Below are 17510 nucleotides of genomic sequence, written 5' to 3'. Positions count from 1 at the left end.
GAAAATCATATCAGGGAGCAACAACAACGATTCCGAAAGGACGTGTTCTGTTCGAATCATTCGCGGATGTAGACGTGGCTTTCATGAATGTTTGGATTTCATACATATTCAAAGGAAGAGGCCTGGAATCTATAGTGGACTTGACATAAGTGTGCGCCACTTTTGCCAGAAGACTTATTTGAGCTCCAAAAGGAGCTCTTGCAGAATGCCGGGTGGGTTGCCTGCATGCGATATTACCATGCCCAGAAGGCAACTGGCATTCCAATTACTGATGGAACAAGGAAATTGCAAATTTGTTAGATACATGTTGCCGAGCAAAGAGGCTTTACAGGAGGCTTAAGGGTAGCAATGATCCGTGAGGAGATACACAGATAACTGTGCGGGTTTTTAAAAGAGGCTATTCGGAGGAGCAAAAAGAACAACCAGGCCGATATAAACGGCTCCCAAGATTACTTCAGGTGAGCTGTCCGCACCTTCTGAGAGATATTTTTTCCCCATTCTGTTTCCTCACTACCAAAACAACAGAAAGCCAACGGTGGTCCAGCTCAATGACTGTTTGCTACCTCCAGTTACCCAGGACGAACTGCGGAAAATATGCCGTAGTATCGGCGACAATAAGGCCCGAGGTTTGGATGGACATAACTTACCATCTGGGTGGACTTAGCTAGTAGGGTTCCATTGGTGTCAGTTACAATTTTCCTGATGATATACTCATTGATTAGATATAAGAGCACGAGAGCGAGTTCTCTTTCTTGTTTTAAACCCGAATCTTGTTTGGAGATTACCGGTCGGCTAACATTCAGTGTGTGACATTCTTGACATTTGAATGAGTTAACGCGGAATGAGAAATTTTGCCTTTATTTTTTTGAAAGAATGGCGAACCCGGTTTTCTTTCGGTAATATCGTTTGCTTCGTTGAAAGTCTACAAGGACCTGGTGTTCATTTTGGATCCCAACACTTTTTTGATTCCTGTTTTTCCGAGAATATATGCTGTTGATCGTCCGATCCTAAGACTCTCTGTAGATTTATTCAACGAATCTTTCAAACTCGTGACATCTTCTAAGGTGTTCCTTAATTGTGTCCACTATTTCAATTACCGCTATTTGGAGCTTGCCTTGGAAGCTTTTTGTGAACAACAGCCTATAGGTTTCTGCAAATAAGTCATTTTTAGGTCGTCCACGTTGAGTTTCTGAACCCAGTGTCTTTTGGGGTGGATATGCCTTGTTATACGGCAGTGGTAGTTTGCCTTAACGAGCTAGTGGCTCACAGTGAATGACAGTTCGCTCCTTTAAATGCCCTTACGTTTGAAATATTAATTGCGGTCCCTCTTTGAGTTGAAACGTAGCCTTGTTGATTAAAAATTGGGTGGGCCCTGAGTCTAGATCTGCTTCTGATGGATTTGACCAATTGGGAAGCAGTGGGATCTCACTTTTTTGGTCCACAAGGCAAAGGCGAAGGGCCCAATTAAAAAAAAGGGGACATGCGGCTTATTTCCTTTGAGCTACTACTGGAGGTTTTGGCGTTTAACCTTCTAATGGTCACGCTTACCCCAGAAGTAAGTGTGGTATCCACAATAAATCATTTTGAAAGAGAATGGGGTCGAAATGCCGGAAGTATCATAACAAGCCGCTTTTCATATATATTCTGGTTGTATCTAGGTTGAGTAGTTTCCAGAAAAACACTACATACCTATCCCCCACCACGATTGCATTCTAACATGGAAAACCGTCGAGCTCCACTCATAATAGCGCACATAGTAATTCTTTGTCAATATATTACGCTACGCTACCTTAAAAATGTCCTGAAAAGAACAATTTGTAGTAACACTGCAACAAGTCGAGGGAAAAAGTAGAGCTGATTATTTTTTTTTTTATTTTCCTGAATTGAAGATTGCAGGGATAAACGGTTGTCAAGAACGTTTTCTATTCCCTACTCGATGTGTATGGCATATTGTTACCGGTAATGACATACATCGAACATAGAATAGCTGGAAAAACACTGTATTGAAAAGAAAACGATTCGATTCTCCTTTTTTTATCCTGAATATTATTTCTTACGATAAAAATATACATATACATCTATACATAATTCCTTTTTTCCTATTTCATTGGAGCTTGTCCTTTTCATAGGTATGGAAGCCATAATGTCGGAATTCTTCAACGACACAACAACCGCTTTCTACATAATACTTATTGTTTGGATTGCTGATCAATACGACGCTATTTGTTGTCACACCGCTATCACAAAACGCCATTGGTTAAGGTAAGAATAGGAAAATAAGTACTCTACGGATGGGAGTAGGAGAGAGTTTGTATAAAGTCAAAAATAACAACTTGTCGGTCTTTTACAAAGAAAAACAGGAAAAAATAAGGAAAAGTTTATTATTCAGTATCGATATATTCGTATTTGTTATGATTTTTGTCTGCTCGTGAATCTCGGGGGTGTTTCAGGCTCAGCTTCCTTACGAATAGTTGTGTATATTATTGAGTGAGAGTATTATTTATAAGGGTTTTTCTGTCTACTTAAATAAAATCGAAAATGGGACTTCAACAAGGATATGTATGGCAAATCAACGTCAAAAATTATTTAGGTTAGATTAATGGAGCTGCCATTCAATTAGATATTTTGATAAGCCAATTAGCGACCCCTAGAAATGGTGAAACATCTTGGACATTTGAAATTCAGGATGGATATCTAGAGGAACCGGTCAATAAACTAAATGGGTAACTTTTTGAAAACTCCTTATGTGCGGCTTTCTCTTTCTTATCCACTTCTTCTCCCATATCCCCAAGAGACGGACTTAGTGTACCCTGGTTTTGTTGCACGTTGCGGGGATTTTCGTAATAAATTCAAAAGCAAAAACCAAAAATTCAAAGTAAAAAAGCTGCGAGTTCATCATTCGTTTATCTATGCCAAGTGTCGTGAAAAAAATCGGTATTTCTGTTCCTATTCACCTTTGGGGCCAAGCCGGTCGAGCCTGCTGCATCGTCAGCTTCCAGCGATTCGATGAAAGTTTCTGAGTCAGCACCCAAGTCAGTGTTTAGCTTTAGGAGCATATCAACCACTAAACCAAGTGAAACTACAAACACCACTCTTGCAATTTTGGCTGTCTACTCAAGCGGGCTTCAGAGAGGAAGGTTCCGCTCCGGTCTCCGCTCGGGTCGTTCCATTCTTTTGTTGTCTCAACTTCCCCTTCGGTTGTCTGTTTCCGCTCCAGTGTCCCCACTTCACTTCGCTCAGAAGCGCTACATAACATGTCTCGAGAAGACAAATCGGTGGGAGTCGCGATTCTCTCTGTGGTAGCGGTCGCAGTTTTGACGGAACAATCCAGTGTTGTAGTTGGAAGCACAATTTGCGCTCGCAGGTATCACAACGGTTGCCACGCGCTTCTCAGTCTTGACGGCGTAGAGATCATTGCGCTAGTCGCGGACGTGTTGGAGGACTCCTCCTGCGACCAACTAAAGGAGGAGTTAATATTCTGGCTGTCAGTAAGTGAGGAAGCGAACTTGCATCACTTACTGAACGAGCTGGCGCTGGGCGACCGTACCCCCAACCACCTGCTTCGAGAAATGAGTGATAAGGTCGTTTTAGGGCTGTTGAAATCTTTGTAATTGCAGCGGCTCCCGAAGAGCACTTGCGCTATCTTGGCCTACGCGAACTCGGGCTCGCTGGAGATGCTGTCTGCCACGGTCAAGAAAGTCCACGATGCGTATGGGCGCCCTATGTTCACAGAATTGTCTAGGGACACACCTCAGTAGGTCAAGGAACTAGGAACAATGATAACGTTACTTGCGGACACAGCCTTCAAGATGATAGCGACTATGAGTACTTTGCGTTCTGGAGGTAGATCTCAATCGTAACCACGGTTGAGATTTGCTTCCCGAAAAGGACGTTCAGATAGTCGCACTCCGGTGTCCTCAGAGGACTAGCCTTACAATTTTCAACTCTCTGAGAAGAGGTTGCTTTCTAGTCGATATGGGCATGAAGGTGTCAGTTTTACCTGTACCTCATTCAAACCGTTTAACACTACAAAACTTTCTCTCCGATCCGCACTTACGGCTACAGGCAGGTGAACTTGAGTCTTGGATTGCGCTGAACGTTTTCTTGGGGACTCGTTTTGGCTGACATTAGCACGCCCATTTTAGCTGCAGACTTCTTGTATCACTATAGGCTGTTAGAGGACCTCCAGAATAAAGCCTTAATAGATCCCGCAAATTCTTTGAAAAATTTCCACCTGCGCAAACGACACTCTTTCAATTGTTTTCGAGGACATTGTCGAATTGGTGTACTCCTCCAAAAATATTGCAACATTGCGACTAGAAGTAGTTTCTCCCCGACGGTTAAGCACGATGTGCAGCACCACAACAACACTACCGGCTCTCTAATCCCAAAGATGCGTCTCCTATCAGCCGAGAAACTAGCTGTTGTAAAGAAAGAGTTCGATGATCTCATGAAACAGGATATATGTACACCTTCTTAAAACTTTTGTTCATCTCCACTCCATATGGCCCTTAAGCCAAACGGCGAATGGAAGACTTACGACGATTACAGGCGTGTGAATGCTCAGACACTTAGATACCGATAGATACCCTATTTCAGTCATCCATGACTTCGTGCTTTCATTCACAAACTGCCGTTTTTCAAGACCTTTGATCTAGCCAAGGCGTATTATCAAATCCCTATAGCTCCCGAAGATATACCGAAAACGGCTATTTGCATACCTTTCGGACTCTTCGAAGAGGACACAACGCAAACATTCCAGAGAGGTTCATCCACTCCGTTTTCATCATCATCATCATGAACGGCGCAACGACCGATATCCAGTCTAGGCTTGCCTTAATAAGGAACTGCAGACATCCCGGTTTTGCACCGAAGTCCCAGTTTGATATGCCTAAAAGCTGCCTGGTGTTCTGGTCTACGCTATCGTTCCATCTCAGGCAGGAGCTGCCCCGTCCTCTTTTGCTATCATAGATATTGCCCTGATAGACTTTCCAGGCTCGATCATCCTCATCCATACGGATTAGGTGATCCGCCCATCGCAACCTATTGAACCGGATTTTATCAACAACCTGATGGTCATGGTATCGCTCATAGATTTCGTCCTTATGTAGACTACGGAATCGTACACCCTCATGTAGGGGGCCAAAAAATCTTCGGAAGATTCTTCTCTCGAACGCGGCCAAGAGTTCGCAATTTGCACGTTTCTGGTTGTTCCTCCCAAGATGTTGATATCGTCAGTATAGGCCTGTTGTTGGGTGGACTTAAATAGGATTGTTCCTCTCGTATTTACCTCAGCATCACGGATCACTTTTTCCTATTAATAATAGTATTTACTATAATTTTTAGTAATTGGCTGCAGAACTCCCCTTAAGTTGATCCTAACACCACGAAATTTTGCAGCAATATAGGCTACAGCACTAACAAAGTTATAACAGGTCAAAGCTGTCGCTTCTGTGCAAATTCAAGACTTTGAATGCCAATATCACTTGAAAGTGGATATTCTCACATAATATATGCATATATTACATGCTACATTTTTTTTTTTTTTTTTTTTTTTTTTTTTTTGTGCGTACACGGAGGTGGAAAATCTTAGAAAGACACGTCCGCCGCAGCTCCGCCGCCCGAACGGCGGAACAACAGCGGACGCGTGCGAGATTCACACCCACTAAAAACCACCCCCGGTCTCTCCAGCCCCAGCCCCGCGGGACCACCATTGAGGTATTACTTCGCGGGGTAGGTTTGCTCTTAGGCACTCATCCTTCTCCTATTTGCAGCTTTCCTCCTTCTTTGTTCTTTCAGCAACTCCTCCTGCATTTGGATGATTGCGGAGCTAACCGCAAGCCACTTCTCCTCGGACTCCAGCATCTCAGTAACCAAGCTCTCCGGGGTCCCGCTCCTGCCCAGCACCTGGTTTAAGCTCCTTCTCTCCATCGCAAATCGTGGACAGTGAAACATCACATGCTCTGCATCCTCCGGTATGCCATCGCATCTGGGACAGTTCGGAAAATCATCCAACCCAAAGCGGTGCAGATACTGCCTGTAGCAACCACCGTGTCCTGTGAGGAACTGGGTAATGTGGTAGTTGGTATCCCCATGTTTTCGCTCAAGCCACACCCTAATGTTGGGAATGAGCCTGTGCGTCCACCGACCTTTCGTAGACTCGTCCCATCTGCGTTGCCAGAGATCAAGCGACTCTGACCTTGCCGCATTTCGACGCTGTGCATGCCCCTCCATATGTCTTGCATTGTACAGGACACTCATTTCTTTGGCCAGAATGTCAACCGGGATCATGCCTGCCACCACCAATACTGCCTCATCTGACGTGGGTCTAAAAGCACTGCAAACCCTCAAAGCCATCCGCCGGTAAACCGAGTTCACCTGCTTCCGTCTCTGAGAGTTTGCAAGCGCCTCTGCCCACACAGGCGACGAGTAGAGCAGGATGGAGTGCACCACTCCGGCTAGCACCAACCTCCGGCAATGTTTCGGCCCGCCAATGTTTGGCAACATTTTTGCAAGTGCCGTGGTGGCACTGGCTGCCTTTTGGCATGCATACTCTAGGTGCTCCCTAAAACTCAATTTGGTGTCAATTATTACCCCCAGGTATTTGATAGCCGGCTTTGATACGACCGTATGTCCACCGACCTCCACTTTTACAGTATTATTTTTCCTGCGTTTCGTTATCAAGACCGCTTCCGTTTTCGCGTCCGCCAAGGTCAGCCCGGCCTTTTCTAGCCAGGACTTTACCGCTCTCACTGTTTCCGTTGCGTAAACCTCCACATCTTCTGGGTGTTTTGCTGCAACAACCACAGCTAGGTCATCAGCAAAGCCGACAATCGTAGTCCCCTCTGGGACGGGAAGAGCAAGCACCCCATTATACATGATATTCCACAACAGGGGACCAAGTACCGATCCCTGTGGTACCCCGGCTGTGACAATGTACTCTTTGGGGCCCTCATCCGTCCCGTACCAGAGAGTCCTCTCTGAGAGGTAGTTTTCCACCAAATTCGCCAAGTATCCGGGGACACCTATGTCAGCCAACGCCCCTTTAATTCTATTCCAGTTGGCCGAGTTGAATGCGTTTTTGACATCCAACGCCACCACGGCACAGCAGCCGCCAGAAATCAGTGCACCTTTTGCCAGGTTTACCACCATGCCAATTGCGTCCATCGTAGAGTGGGCGCGTCGGAAACCAAACTGGCGTTCCGACAAACCATTGCTGGCTTCGACGATGGGCAGGAGTCTGTTGTAGATGACTCTCGCCATCATCTTCCCCATTGTATCCAACAGGCAGATAGGACGATACGACGCTGGGTTTCCAGGTTGCTTGCCAGGCTTCGGAAGCAACACCAACTTTTGCTTTTTCCACTGGGCAGGGAATATTCCTTCTTTTAGGCACGCCTCGAAGGTGTTGGCGAAAAGGTCGGGCCTAGTCTTCACTGCCAGTTTCAAAGCTCGGTTGGGGATGCCATCCAAACCTGGGGCCTTGTTGTCACCGAACCTACCACATATTTCCCGCAGCTCCTCCACAGTTACAGACGGTATTATGCCGTCATTTGGCTGGACAAAAACTTGCCTTCCCCTATTTTCGTGGTGAGGGAACAGAGTGGTAACAATCTGTTTCAGGAGGCGCGGACAGGTCACCTGGGGTGATTTCCGCAGCCTTTTCATCACCACTCTGTAAGCCTCGCCCCAAGGGTTTATGTCGGCATGGTCGCACAGCTGTTTGAAGCAGTTCTTTTTGCTCCTCCGAATGGCTTCCTTTAGGCGGCCACCCAATTGCTTGTGTGCCTCCTCTCGACCGTCGCCACCGGGTTTTCCCCTGAGCTTCTGGCAAAGCCTCCTTGCCCGAAAACATGCGGCTCGCAAACTTGCGATTTCATTGTTCCACCAGTAGTTGGGTTGCCTACTGGGGAGCAATCGCCTTCTGGGCATAGTAGCATCGCATGCTTCCGTCACCCATCGAGTGATCTGGGTGGCTTTCTCTCCAGCCGTACCATTCAGGGATATGTTGGATTTGAGCACCGCGGAAAACGTGTCCCCCTCGAACGCTTTCACTGTCCAGCCAAGCATACCACCCGGCATTTTGCGAAAACTCTTTTTCGAGCTTGATCCGCCCTTGATCTCTATGGAGATTGCCTGGTGGTCGCTGTGAGTATAGTCCTCACTGACATGCCAAGCGATTCTACTGGCTAAAGTGGCACTCACGTATGTCAGGTCCACTATAGACCCCAGGCCCCTTCCCCGGAAAGTGTACGAAGACCCAACATTCGCCAGTACCACGTCCAGCTCCGCGAATGCTTCGAGGAGAACACGTCCCCTGACATTAGTTATCCGGCTGCCCCATTCAAGAGCCCACGCATTGAAATCGCCTCCTATTATGATCGGCCAACGTCCTCTTGCATCCAAAACAAGAGCAGCAAGCATCCGCTCATACTCGACGAGTGTAGCGCTGGGTGGAGCATAGCAGCTGTAGATGTGGATGCCCTTCACCTTCGCTCTGATGAAGCCCTCCTCCGGGTGCTCCATTATTTCCTGGAAGGCTTGTTACATGCTACATACTAATGGGACAAATGCATACTCATATCTCTTTACAAAAGAAATACACAAAACCTTCAGGCGTTGATTCGCGGTCCCCCATCTTCAGCATGGGTTGATGGACTGTTTGGTGTAGTTGGTCGCCTCCATATTTAACCCATTCGGCTGTAATTCCATCGAAGCGTTCAGACTTTTCCTCGCGAGGATACATGCTCTAGGTCTGTCCTGATCAGCGTTTCCTGTGCTGTGAAATAAATTATGTTTGCTTTGGAGCCCTTTGATAGTTTGGTCACGTCCGAACCAAAGCTCCTGTACTTGTGTGATTTCGACGTTTTCCTCTAGGAGGAAGGTAAGTAGATTAGCCGAGACGCACTGCTGCAGATTTATCTGCGTTACCCTCAGTATGATATGCTTCCTTGGAGGGTTCGTCATATTCCCGTCGGATCGTTGATCTTCATCTCCTCTGATAGCTCGTTGGTGGCGCCGGTGGTAGTTGTCCGGTTTCGCAGAGAAGAACATCTTCATCTTTGCGTTCCTGATTCCGAACCACACATTATAGTCTACTTTTTCGATGCATCCGGGCATTCTCCGTTTATATGGAGCAGGAAAGAGTGGTTGTTTGTTGGGGTCCCTCCTCCTTGATAACTAATCAGTCATCCATGCGAATCCTGGGGTTTTGAAGGCGTAGAGATTGGACGAGCCGAGGATCTTGGGCTAGGCAGATGCCAGCGACCGGCCTCCTAGGAATCTCGTCGTAAGGGATAACTTTGAGCTTTACATCCTCTCAGGTGTCGCTGATCTTAGTGACGCACCAATCGAGGAAGTCCCTGGAAAATTGGTGCTCGCAAGCTATAACGTTGAAACCACGGATCACCTGAGAGGAATCAAAGCAGGGGATGGATCTCCTGTGTTCGCGTTTGTCGTCCAGGAGATGCTCAATGACCATTTCCGATAGCCTGCCCTCAACCTCCGGCGCTAGTTTGCCGCGAGCGGAATTAGCATTCGCCAACGTCGCATGTAAGTGACTCCTGGTTACGCTGCTGAAGGGTTTGCGGTTCGTGGCTCGTCGGTTGGCTGTTCCTGCTTATTTTTCTCCATAGGTTGTTTAGTGCCTTGCCCACTCTGCTCCGCTTGTGTTTTTGTCCGACCTTGTCTTGAGATAGATTGGGTGGGAGATCGGTGGCCTTCGTCTTTCGTTCGTCTGCTAGGCGTTTGCTGTTATATTTAGCAACAACAATTGCCTGGTATTTAGCGGGGTCCATTTCATCCCGCTCGTCGATGGTACCGGCTTTCCAATTGTTAGCAATCCTACGGACCTTGACCAGTGGACTTTCATTTGTTAGCCGGTTTTAGGTGACCGACGTACTTGGCGGTCTTTGCTTTTAAGAAATTCTCGACGTCCACGGTTTCGGGTTAGGAGTACTATGTCTGGTACACGCAACATCCACCATGGTAACAGTGGATTTCAGACTGGAAGCCACTAGTCCCTCTGTTGGCTTGCTCCGATAGCACCCTGCGGTTGGTTTCAGTAGAGCCGTGTTACGGCCGGCAGCGATTGTACTGTCTCCTGGATGTCAGCAGCTCGTCCTCCGATGATGCGCTTGGCATCATCACCTCTTCTTCTCTCATCGGTTTGTTATTTTTTTTTTTTTTTTTTGTTAATTGAGTCCATGCCTTGGTCCTACAAGTTGCCCGGGAAGAATGTCCACCCTGACTTGCCCGGCCAGGGTAAGGGTGTTATTTGAAACTGAAGGTGCCAAAGGTATTTAGAGTAAGCTCCTCATTGTCCTCCCAGCTATCGGCACATGCTGTTCCACTTTCGCTTGGGGTCATATTAGGACTTTCTCCAGTGCATGGAGGACGATCCCCCGGCTGTTGCTTCGGCTCATACCCCGCCAGATCCATTTGCAAACACATCCTCGGCAGTTGGATGAACACACTCTCAGCCGGGTCCTACACACTCTTGGCCCTTCCGTGACGGTTTCCACTGGCCACCACGAGAAGGTTGTGTGAGGACTCGCCGAATTATGCACTTTAATCTGAAGCATAATCAGGTCAGGCCATCGAACCAAGTAGACGAACAACAATTTATTGTTAGCTTCCCAATTTCTTCATTTTTAACGGATTTCCTCATCATTATGAACGTGAAATTCCATATCCACTCGGCATTTTTCCAGTTGGCAACACCGAAGTTAATAAGCATTTGCAGCCCCTCGGCGAATTCAACAGGAAAGATTATTTGCTAATTGGTGGGCTGAAAAACACCAAGAGCGTTGAGGCTTGTTTGCTCGTCCTCCAGCCCCATGCTATTTTCACTTTTCATCATTTTCTTGATTTCAGTACTCCTACAGGCAAGGGCGGCAGGTTCACCTAAGCCCAGGCGACTACTTATTAGGAGCTCATTTAATATTTGAACGATGGAATTCAAAGAAAAGTACAATGGTACTCGAGATTGTTTCTTTTCGTTGCCACTCGAAAGAGATTAAACTCAGTTTCTAAAGTCTTAAGTGCGGAAATATCTTGTTCGCAAATAGATGAAATAAAGTCCTTGAGGATGAACTGAAGAGAGTCAGTAATACCACGACGGCGAAGCTCAGGCTGGGGTAGTAGATAAAGTCGATGATGTTCACCACGATGATTCTTATGATGATAATGATGATGCCGCTGATGATGATTACGATGATGAGTACGAGTAAGAACCGAGAAATGGTGCAGAGACGTACACAAGTTTATTATTTCAGTGAGGATCAAGTGTGTGTTCAGGAGATGAGAGATTTATGTTGTTTATACTTTTCTAGAATATTCAAAGGACACGTCGTTGTTTTCTTTAAAGTGCGTCGATAGTACTTCAATTTGTATCTTAGGTTTTACAATTATTCCAAGTGCTCAGGGTGTTTTTGGTTGGAAGATTCCTAACACGCATGCACAAGGGAATGAGGGTGCTTGAAAATATACAGATAAAAATATTCGTTTCAGTTTCAAACATGTTTTTCCATGAGCAACGGGCAGGATGTCCTTCATAATGATAACATTCTGTCTGGACTCATATACACCGCCCACCCCCTCAAATTCGATTTCGTATGGTTCAGTTGTTATGCGATTTAATCACTCCATGTAATTCTACCACGTTAAAGTCGATTCAATAAAAATACAATTAACTCCGGTTCACAGTCTGGAGACCCCAGAACTAGGATATTAAATGTTGTCCAACTACGTTCCAACGTATTTTAAACGCAGGCATTGTGTTGTGTACATTTAAATCAAATTATAGCTAATATCATGACAACAATTAATTATGCTCAAATAGGCTAATTAATGATTGGTTCGAATTTCAATTAATACGAGTCACATGCGGAGAGATTTGTATGCGTTTATAGCACGGTGTTAGGTTAATAAACGTATTGTCTGCGTAGGTGGTGGCAACACATTGGCAAACAACCACTAAAGGTTTGGATGAATTTACCCGAATACTTTGAGCCACCAGGACTCCTACTGAAATAGGACAACAATTACAAGCGTAGAATAGTTTGAAATAAACTTTGAATATGAGGGGGGGGGCTGGTTGTTTATTCGTGTGCTTTCCGAAGGACAATATTAGAGTTCAAAAGTGAAAATTATGTGGTTGTCCATCATTATTTTACCTAAAATGAACTATCGGGAAGGATGGGTGAGTTGTTCCTTTCATATATTGTGGAAATATTTATCGTAATAAGTTTAATCAAATATTCGGTAGACACCATTCTAGTTAGAAACAATTTGGAACCACCCTGGAGTATGAAATTTCAGGTTTCATAACTGGTTCCCAAAATGTTTAATCCTAAAATTTACGCGAGCAACATCTAATCTTTTTATGTGACATTACATGCAATTTGGCATATTATTTCTACTCTATCTGATATTAGATGAACCCGATTTTTGCTTGAAGCTGTTTGCGATTTACCACAACCTCGCTGATAATAAGAAGATTCGCACCACACTTTCCAGTTTCATTGCATGTGTCAAGTAGAAGAAATTTGGACTCTACAAATATAAAGGTTTTTAAATGACGTCTAAAATAAAATAACGTGTTATTTTTTGTTTTGTTTTGTTTTAATATTGCGACTTTTACAGAGTCTTAACAATTTATTTTGTTATACCATAATGCATTTATACTTTTTTTTGTTCTCTGGCTGGCGGTCGAGACTTCAGTCTTCCTTGTTTTCGGTAAAACCTCCTTGAGATTTGTCTTCCAATCCATGTCAGGCCGTTAGCTGTCTTCCGCGGTCATTGGATGCAGCGGTGGAGGCGAATCCGTAATGGCGCCCAGGTTCGCGTCTCCATTGCACTGCCACATAACTCCAGCCCTAGCTGAAACCGCGCGAGGCAACCTCTCCGTGCGATCCCGCCAATGAGAGTCACCGGGCGAATCTGACGCTTCGCGGGCGTTTTTTCGGAGCGGTCGACTCGACCCACTTGGGCCTGCGTCGAGTGTCGAACTTAAACGAGTGCTCGCCTCTTTCTAGCACTTTAGGGGGGGGGGCGTAAATTCTCTCTGTACGGAGGCCAAAGAGGACGAAAGGCAAGGACCGTGACCACGATGGATCGTCGCGAGCCATTAGAGCGGCCTTCAACGTCCGGTGCCAACCTTTCAGCTGACCATTGCATTGCGGATGGTATGCAGTAGTCTTATGCTGTTTGAAGCCAAGGAGCTTTCCTAACTCCGCGAAAAGAGTAGATTCGAATTGCATCTGCTGGTCCGTGATAATATCGGCTAGAACACCAAAGCACGGAATCCACTCTCGACTGATGGCCTCGGCACACATTGTGCCGTAATATCAGGCTGAGGTGTTGCTTCAGGCCACCCCGTAAACCTAGACATTCTGGTTCGTTGGTGCTCGACTAATGGTTTAACTCTATGTGATATTCCCTAAACACCTCACCCACTTCTTTCTCCTACTCTCTTAACGGACATTCCATATCTTGCGTAAATTCCACTCAAGACCTCGGAGTCACTTTCACCAATAAGCTCCGCTTTGACACTCATTGCCTCGAAGTCACCTATCGAGCAGCAAAATTGTCAGGCTTTATACTTCGCTTCCCCTCTGATTTTGACTCCATCCAATCCTCCTTAGCTCTCTTCAATTCTCTCGTGAGGAATACCTTCGAGTGCTACTCCGTGATCTGGTCACCCTCCCGTAATTGTGATTGTTTTGCTCTTGAAAATGTGCAACGTACATTCTCCCATTCCCTCTTTTTTAAGAAAAGCTTCCCTGATGTGGACTACCCCTTCTGCCTCCGCTTTCTGAACCTTCACTTCCTACAACAGCGTAGATCCTATCTGGATCTATGCACATGCACGGGTCTGATGCATCTTATAACATACGTAACGCAGACATTTTCAACGTGCCTTTCGCAGAGCTTGTAGTCTACTTTCTTTCTCCGCTTCCTAGGCTTTGCCGAAATTACAACGCACAACAGCTTTGTCCTTTTAACTTCTCTACTTTAAGTAGTTTTAAGCATAGGATAAGATTATTGCTTTCTCCTTCTCCTGAGGACAATAAGTAAATGGAGTTTACTCTGTTTATTGTAAGTTAAATTTAATAAATAAATAAATAAACCTGTCGATGATTGTGAGGCAATACTTGAATCCGTGCGAGTCTCGTAAAGGGCTGATGATGTCGAGATGGATGGCGTGGAAGCGCTTGGTTGACCTAGGGAATACACCTACTTGCTTTCCAACGTGCTTGTTGACCTTGTACTTCTGCCACGTGATGCACTGTATGGTCCAAGAATTTACGTCCTTTTTCATGGACAGCCAGAAGTATTTATCAGTGACTAACCGGTTTGTAGTCCTGATGCCTGGCTGCGCAAAATCGTGAATCGCGTGGAATATTTCCCTGCGAAAATCGGCCGGAATGAATGAGTCCCTTGTCTGAGGTTTGAGCCGAAAATAGGGGGCTCCTTGAATTTGTATTTGGAATTTGTCTTCAGGCTCTGAAGCTTTGCGTCGTCTTCTTGTGCCTCGGCGATTGCCGTATAATCGACCGCGGCGGGGACTGTGTTCTCCGAGATTCGAGACAAAGCATCCGGAACAACATTGTCTTTTCGAGACACATGTTGGATATCAGAAGTAAACTGACTGATATAACTCAAGTGCCGAAGTTGGCGAAGGGACGCTTTTTCGGGCTTTTGTCTAAGCCCGCACGTAAGGGGTTTGTGGTCCGTGAACACTGTGAACGGTCTGCTTTCAAGTTAGAAACGGAAATATTTTATGGCGAAGTACGCGGCGAGTAGCTCACGATCGTAGGCGCTGTAGTTGCATTAAGCTGGGTTGAGCTGCTTCAAAAAGGAGCTCAATCATTGCCAAGTTTGACTCACCCGTAGGTGAAGAGCGGCACCTACCGCTGTATCAGAGGTATCAACGAACATGGCTAGGGGTGCATCTGGCTGAGGAAATGCCAGTAGTGTTGCATGAACAAGCTGTCTCAAACGGATGGACGACCTCAGCAGACTACGCAACCTTGCGAGAGTCCTTAGTTTTGAGCCCAGACAAGTAGGCATTCTGAATTGCTTTCTGATGAGCGGTCATGGGAACGAAACAACGCTAGAAATTTAACATGTCCAAGAACCTTCGCAGATCCTTTACCGTGGTTGGTAGTGGAAAACTCTTAATCGCCTCTACCTTGTCTGGGTCAGCTTGGATAGCGTCAGGGGTTACTTAGTGGCCGATAAATTTCACCTGCTTCTGGAGGAATCTGTATGTTTCAACGTTGAGGACAAGCCCGGGCTCAAGGAGACGTTGAGAAATGCACTCGAGATGTTCCAAGCTCTCAGATTCTGAAGAGGAAACGACCAAAACATCATCTATGTAGACGAAACAAAAGTTCAAGTTTCGGAAGACAGAGTGGATGAACCTTTGGAAAGTCTGCGCAGCGTTGCACAAGCCGAAAGTCACCCTAGTGAACTCGAAGAGTTCGAAAGGTTTCCAGATAGCCCTCTTCGGAATGCCTTTGGGAGCGACAGGGATTTGGTGATACGCCTTTTTTAGATCCAAGGTCGTAAATCATGGATGAATGGAATCGGTCTGGAACTGTCTGAGCATTCTATAGTCTCCACATGACCGCCATTTGGTTAGGGACCGAATGAAATGGAGAGGACCAACAGCTATTGGATGGTCTGCAGATACCCTGTTTCATTAAGTCTTCGCACTCTTCCTTCACAACAGCAAGTTTCTTTGGCTGAAAGTGGACGCACCTTTGAGAAGATTGGAGCGCCGGTAGTGTTGATGTGGTGCTCCACATCGTGCTTAACCAGCTTAGAGAAACTACTTTCAGTAGTGATGTTGCTGTACTCTCGGAGGAGTACCCGAATGCGGTGGGTGCGACAACGTCCTCGAAAATTATAGAAAGAGTGTCATTTTGGCAGGTAGGAGTTTTCCCTGACATAAGTAACGAGGTTGCGGGGTCTAGCAATGTCTTGTTCTGCAAGTCCACCAGCACCCCATAGTGACACAGGAAGGCTGCGTCTAATATGAGGATGCTAATGTTCGCGAGAATGAAATGGCACGTAAACGTTCGGCGCAGTACGAGACACACGTTCACCTGTTAATAGCCATAAGTGCTGATGGGAGATGAGTTCGCAGTCGACAGATGTAAATTTTGGGGAAATAGGGTGTTCAGACAGGGTACAGGGAGAATCGACACCTTAGCGTTCGTGTCGACCAGGAAGCAACGTGTGCTTAGGGGGTCGATGCTTGTAAGGCGACGTGGTACTGCACTTCGTCACCGAGGCACCCAGCGAGCCTAGTTTATTGTTGCGCTAAACGTGCATCTGGTGGTACATTTAGTCGCTTGATGAGGGTCCCGCCGTGTACACGAACTCTCCTTTCGAGAAGCGGATCTCGACGGTGATTGCGATCGAGATCTACCTCCCGAACGCAAAGTACCAACCATCGCAAACACCGTAGTGACCGCAGCAGCCAATGTCATCAATGTCATCCAGTGATCCCGAGTGTGCGCAGGGCAAGATGGCGCGGAGAGAACAAAAGGACGAGGCGGTATAACACTGAAGCGAAAACGCTCTGGGCCAGAATTTGCGTCCGCCGACGCAACAATCTCGGCAGCTACATAGAAAAAAACGGCAGAGACCGGAGCGAGCAAATATCAAACAACAACCCCCGCCCATCGTAGCGAAATTCACCGGAATAAGATCATAATGAATAAAATAACCCAGCTTCTGGTTAGGTTCTTTACCAAGGATTCGGTTCAGCTTGAGATTGCCTCAAGAGTCTCTTAGCAAAAGCATGTCCATGATGATCGTTTAGCCGATGTTATACTCTTCTTTAGAGCCTTCTGTGCCTCTTTATAGCGATTCCAGCTAGCGGCTGAATCACACTTCAGAGCACCATTGAGGAACATCCTAGTCGGTCTTCCCTATTTTGCCAAGTCCCAGTTCCACCATGGTGTTTTACCCATCTTTGGCGTCTTGAGTGGACAGCTTTCGGAGAAAGCTATAATCATCTGGGTTGTTTTGTCAATTCCAGTAATAGATTTGATGGACCTATCCGGGATCGTAACTCGGGCGCTCAGATCTATTTTATAGTCGCCCAATCTGCCTTCCGCGGATTCCGAAATGGAGTGGTCGGAGGTGGGTCCATGTCCATTACGAAATCAATGCACCTGGGGTCCAAGACTGTGATATCGTTCGATTCCCTCCATTCTCTGACCAGAGCTGCAATGTCGGGGATGCCACCGCGATGTCGATGACCTCTCGCCTGACCATGTTGAAGAAAGTGGGCTCCCAAATTGAGGATCTGATGAATTTTCCACTGGAAGCTTCTTCTGCTTGCCAAATGACAGGCTGTATTTTACTCATATGCCATCCTGCATGGTAGCTAATTTATTTAATGAATCAGGGAAATTCCTTACAAACTTTCTGATCTGAGTTTGTATTAGATGCGCAACTTAGAAACCACGTATTTTTAACTACGTTCATAC

The 17510-nt window shown here is 46.1% G+C and overlaps 1 protein-coding gene across 2 annotated transcripts in view; it reads left to right on the top strand.

Annotated features, from left to right (window-relative positions):
* LOC119653021 (membralin) overlaps positions 1 to 17510 on the top strand; it is a 251628-nt gene that overhangs the window by 89036 nt on the left and 145082 nt on the right. For both annotated transcript variants that reach the window (XM_038057468.1, XM_038057464.1), the window contains one exon: positions 2130 to 2262. In XM_038057468.1, coding sequence (XP_037913396.1) covers positions 2130 to 2262 — 133 coding nt within the window. The remainder of the gene's footprint in view (positions 1 to 2129; positions 2263 to 17510) is intronic.

The sequence above is a fragment of the Hermetia illucens genome, chromosome 1 (assembly GCF_905115235.1).
Source record: "Hermetia illucens chromosome 1, iHerIll2.2.curated.20191125, whole genome shotgun sequence".
NCBI lineage: Eukaryota > Metazoa > Arthropoda > Insecta > Diptera > Stratiomyidae > Hermetia > Hermetia illucens.
The sequence above is the reverse complement of the archived record's forward strand: the minus strand, read 5'-3'. Positions and strand labels throughout refer to the sequence as shown.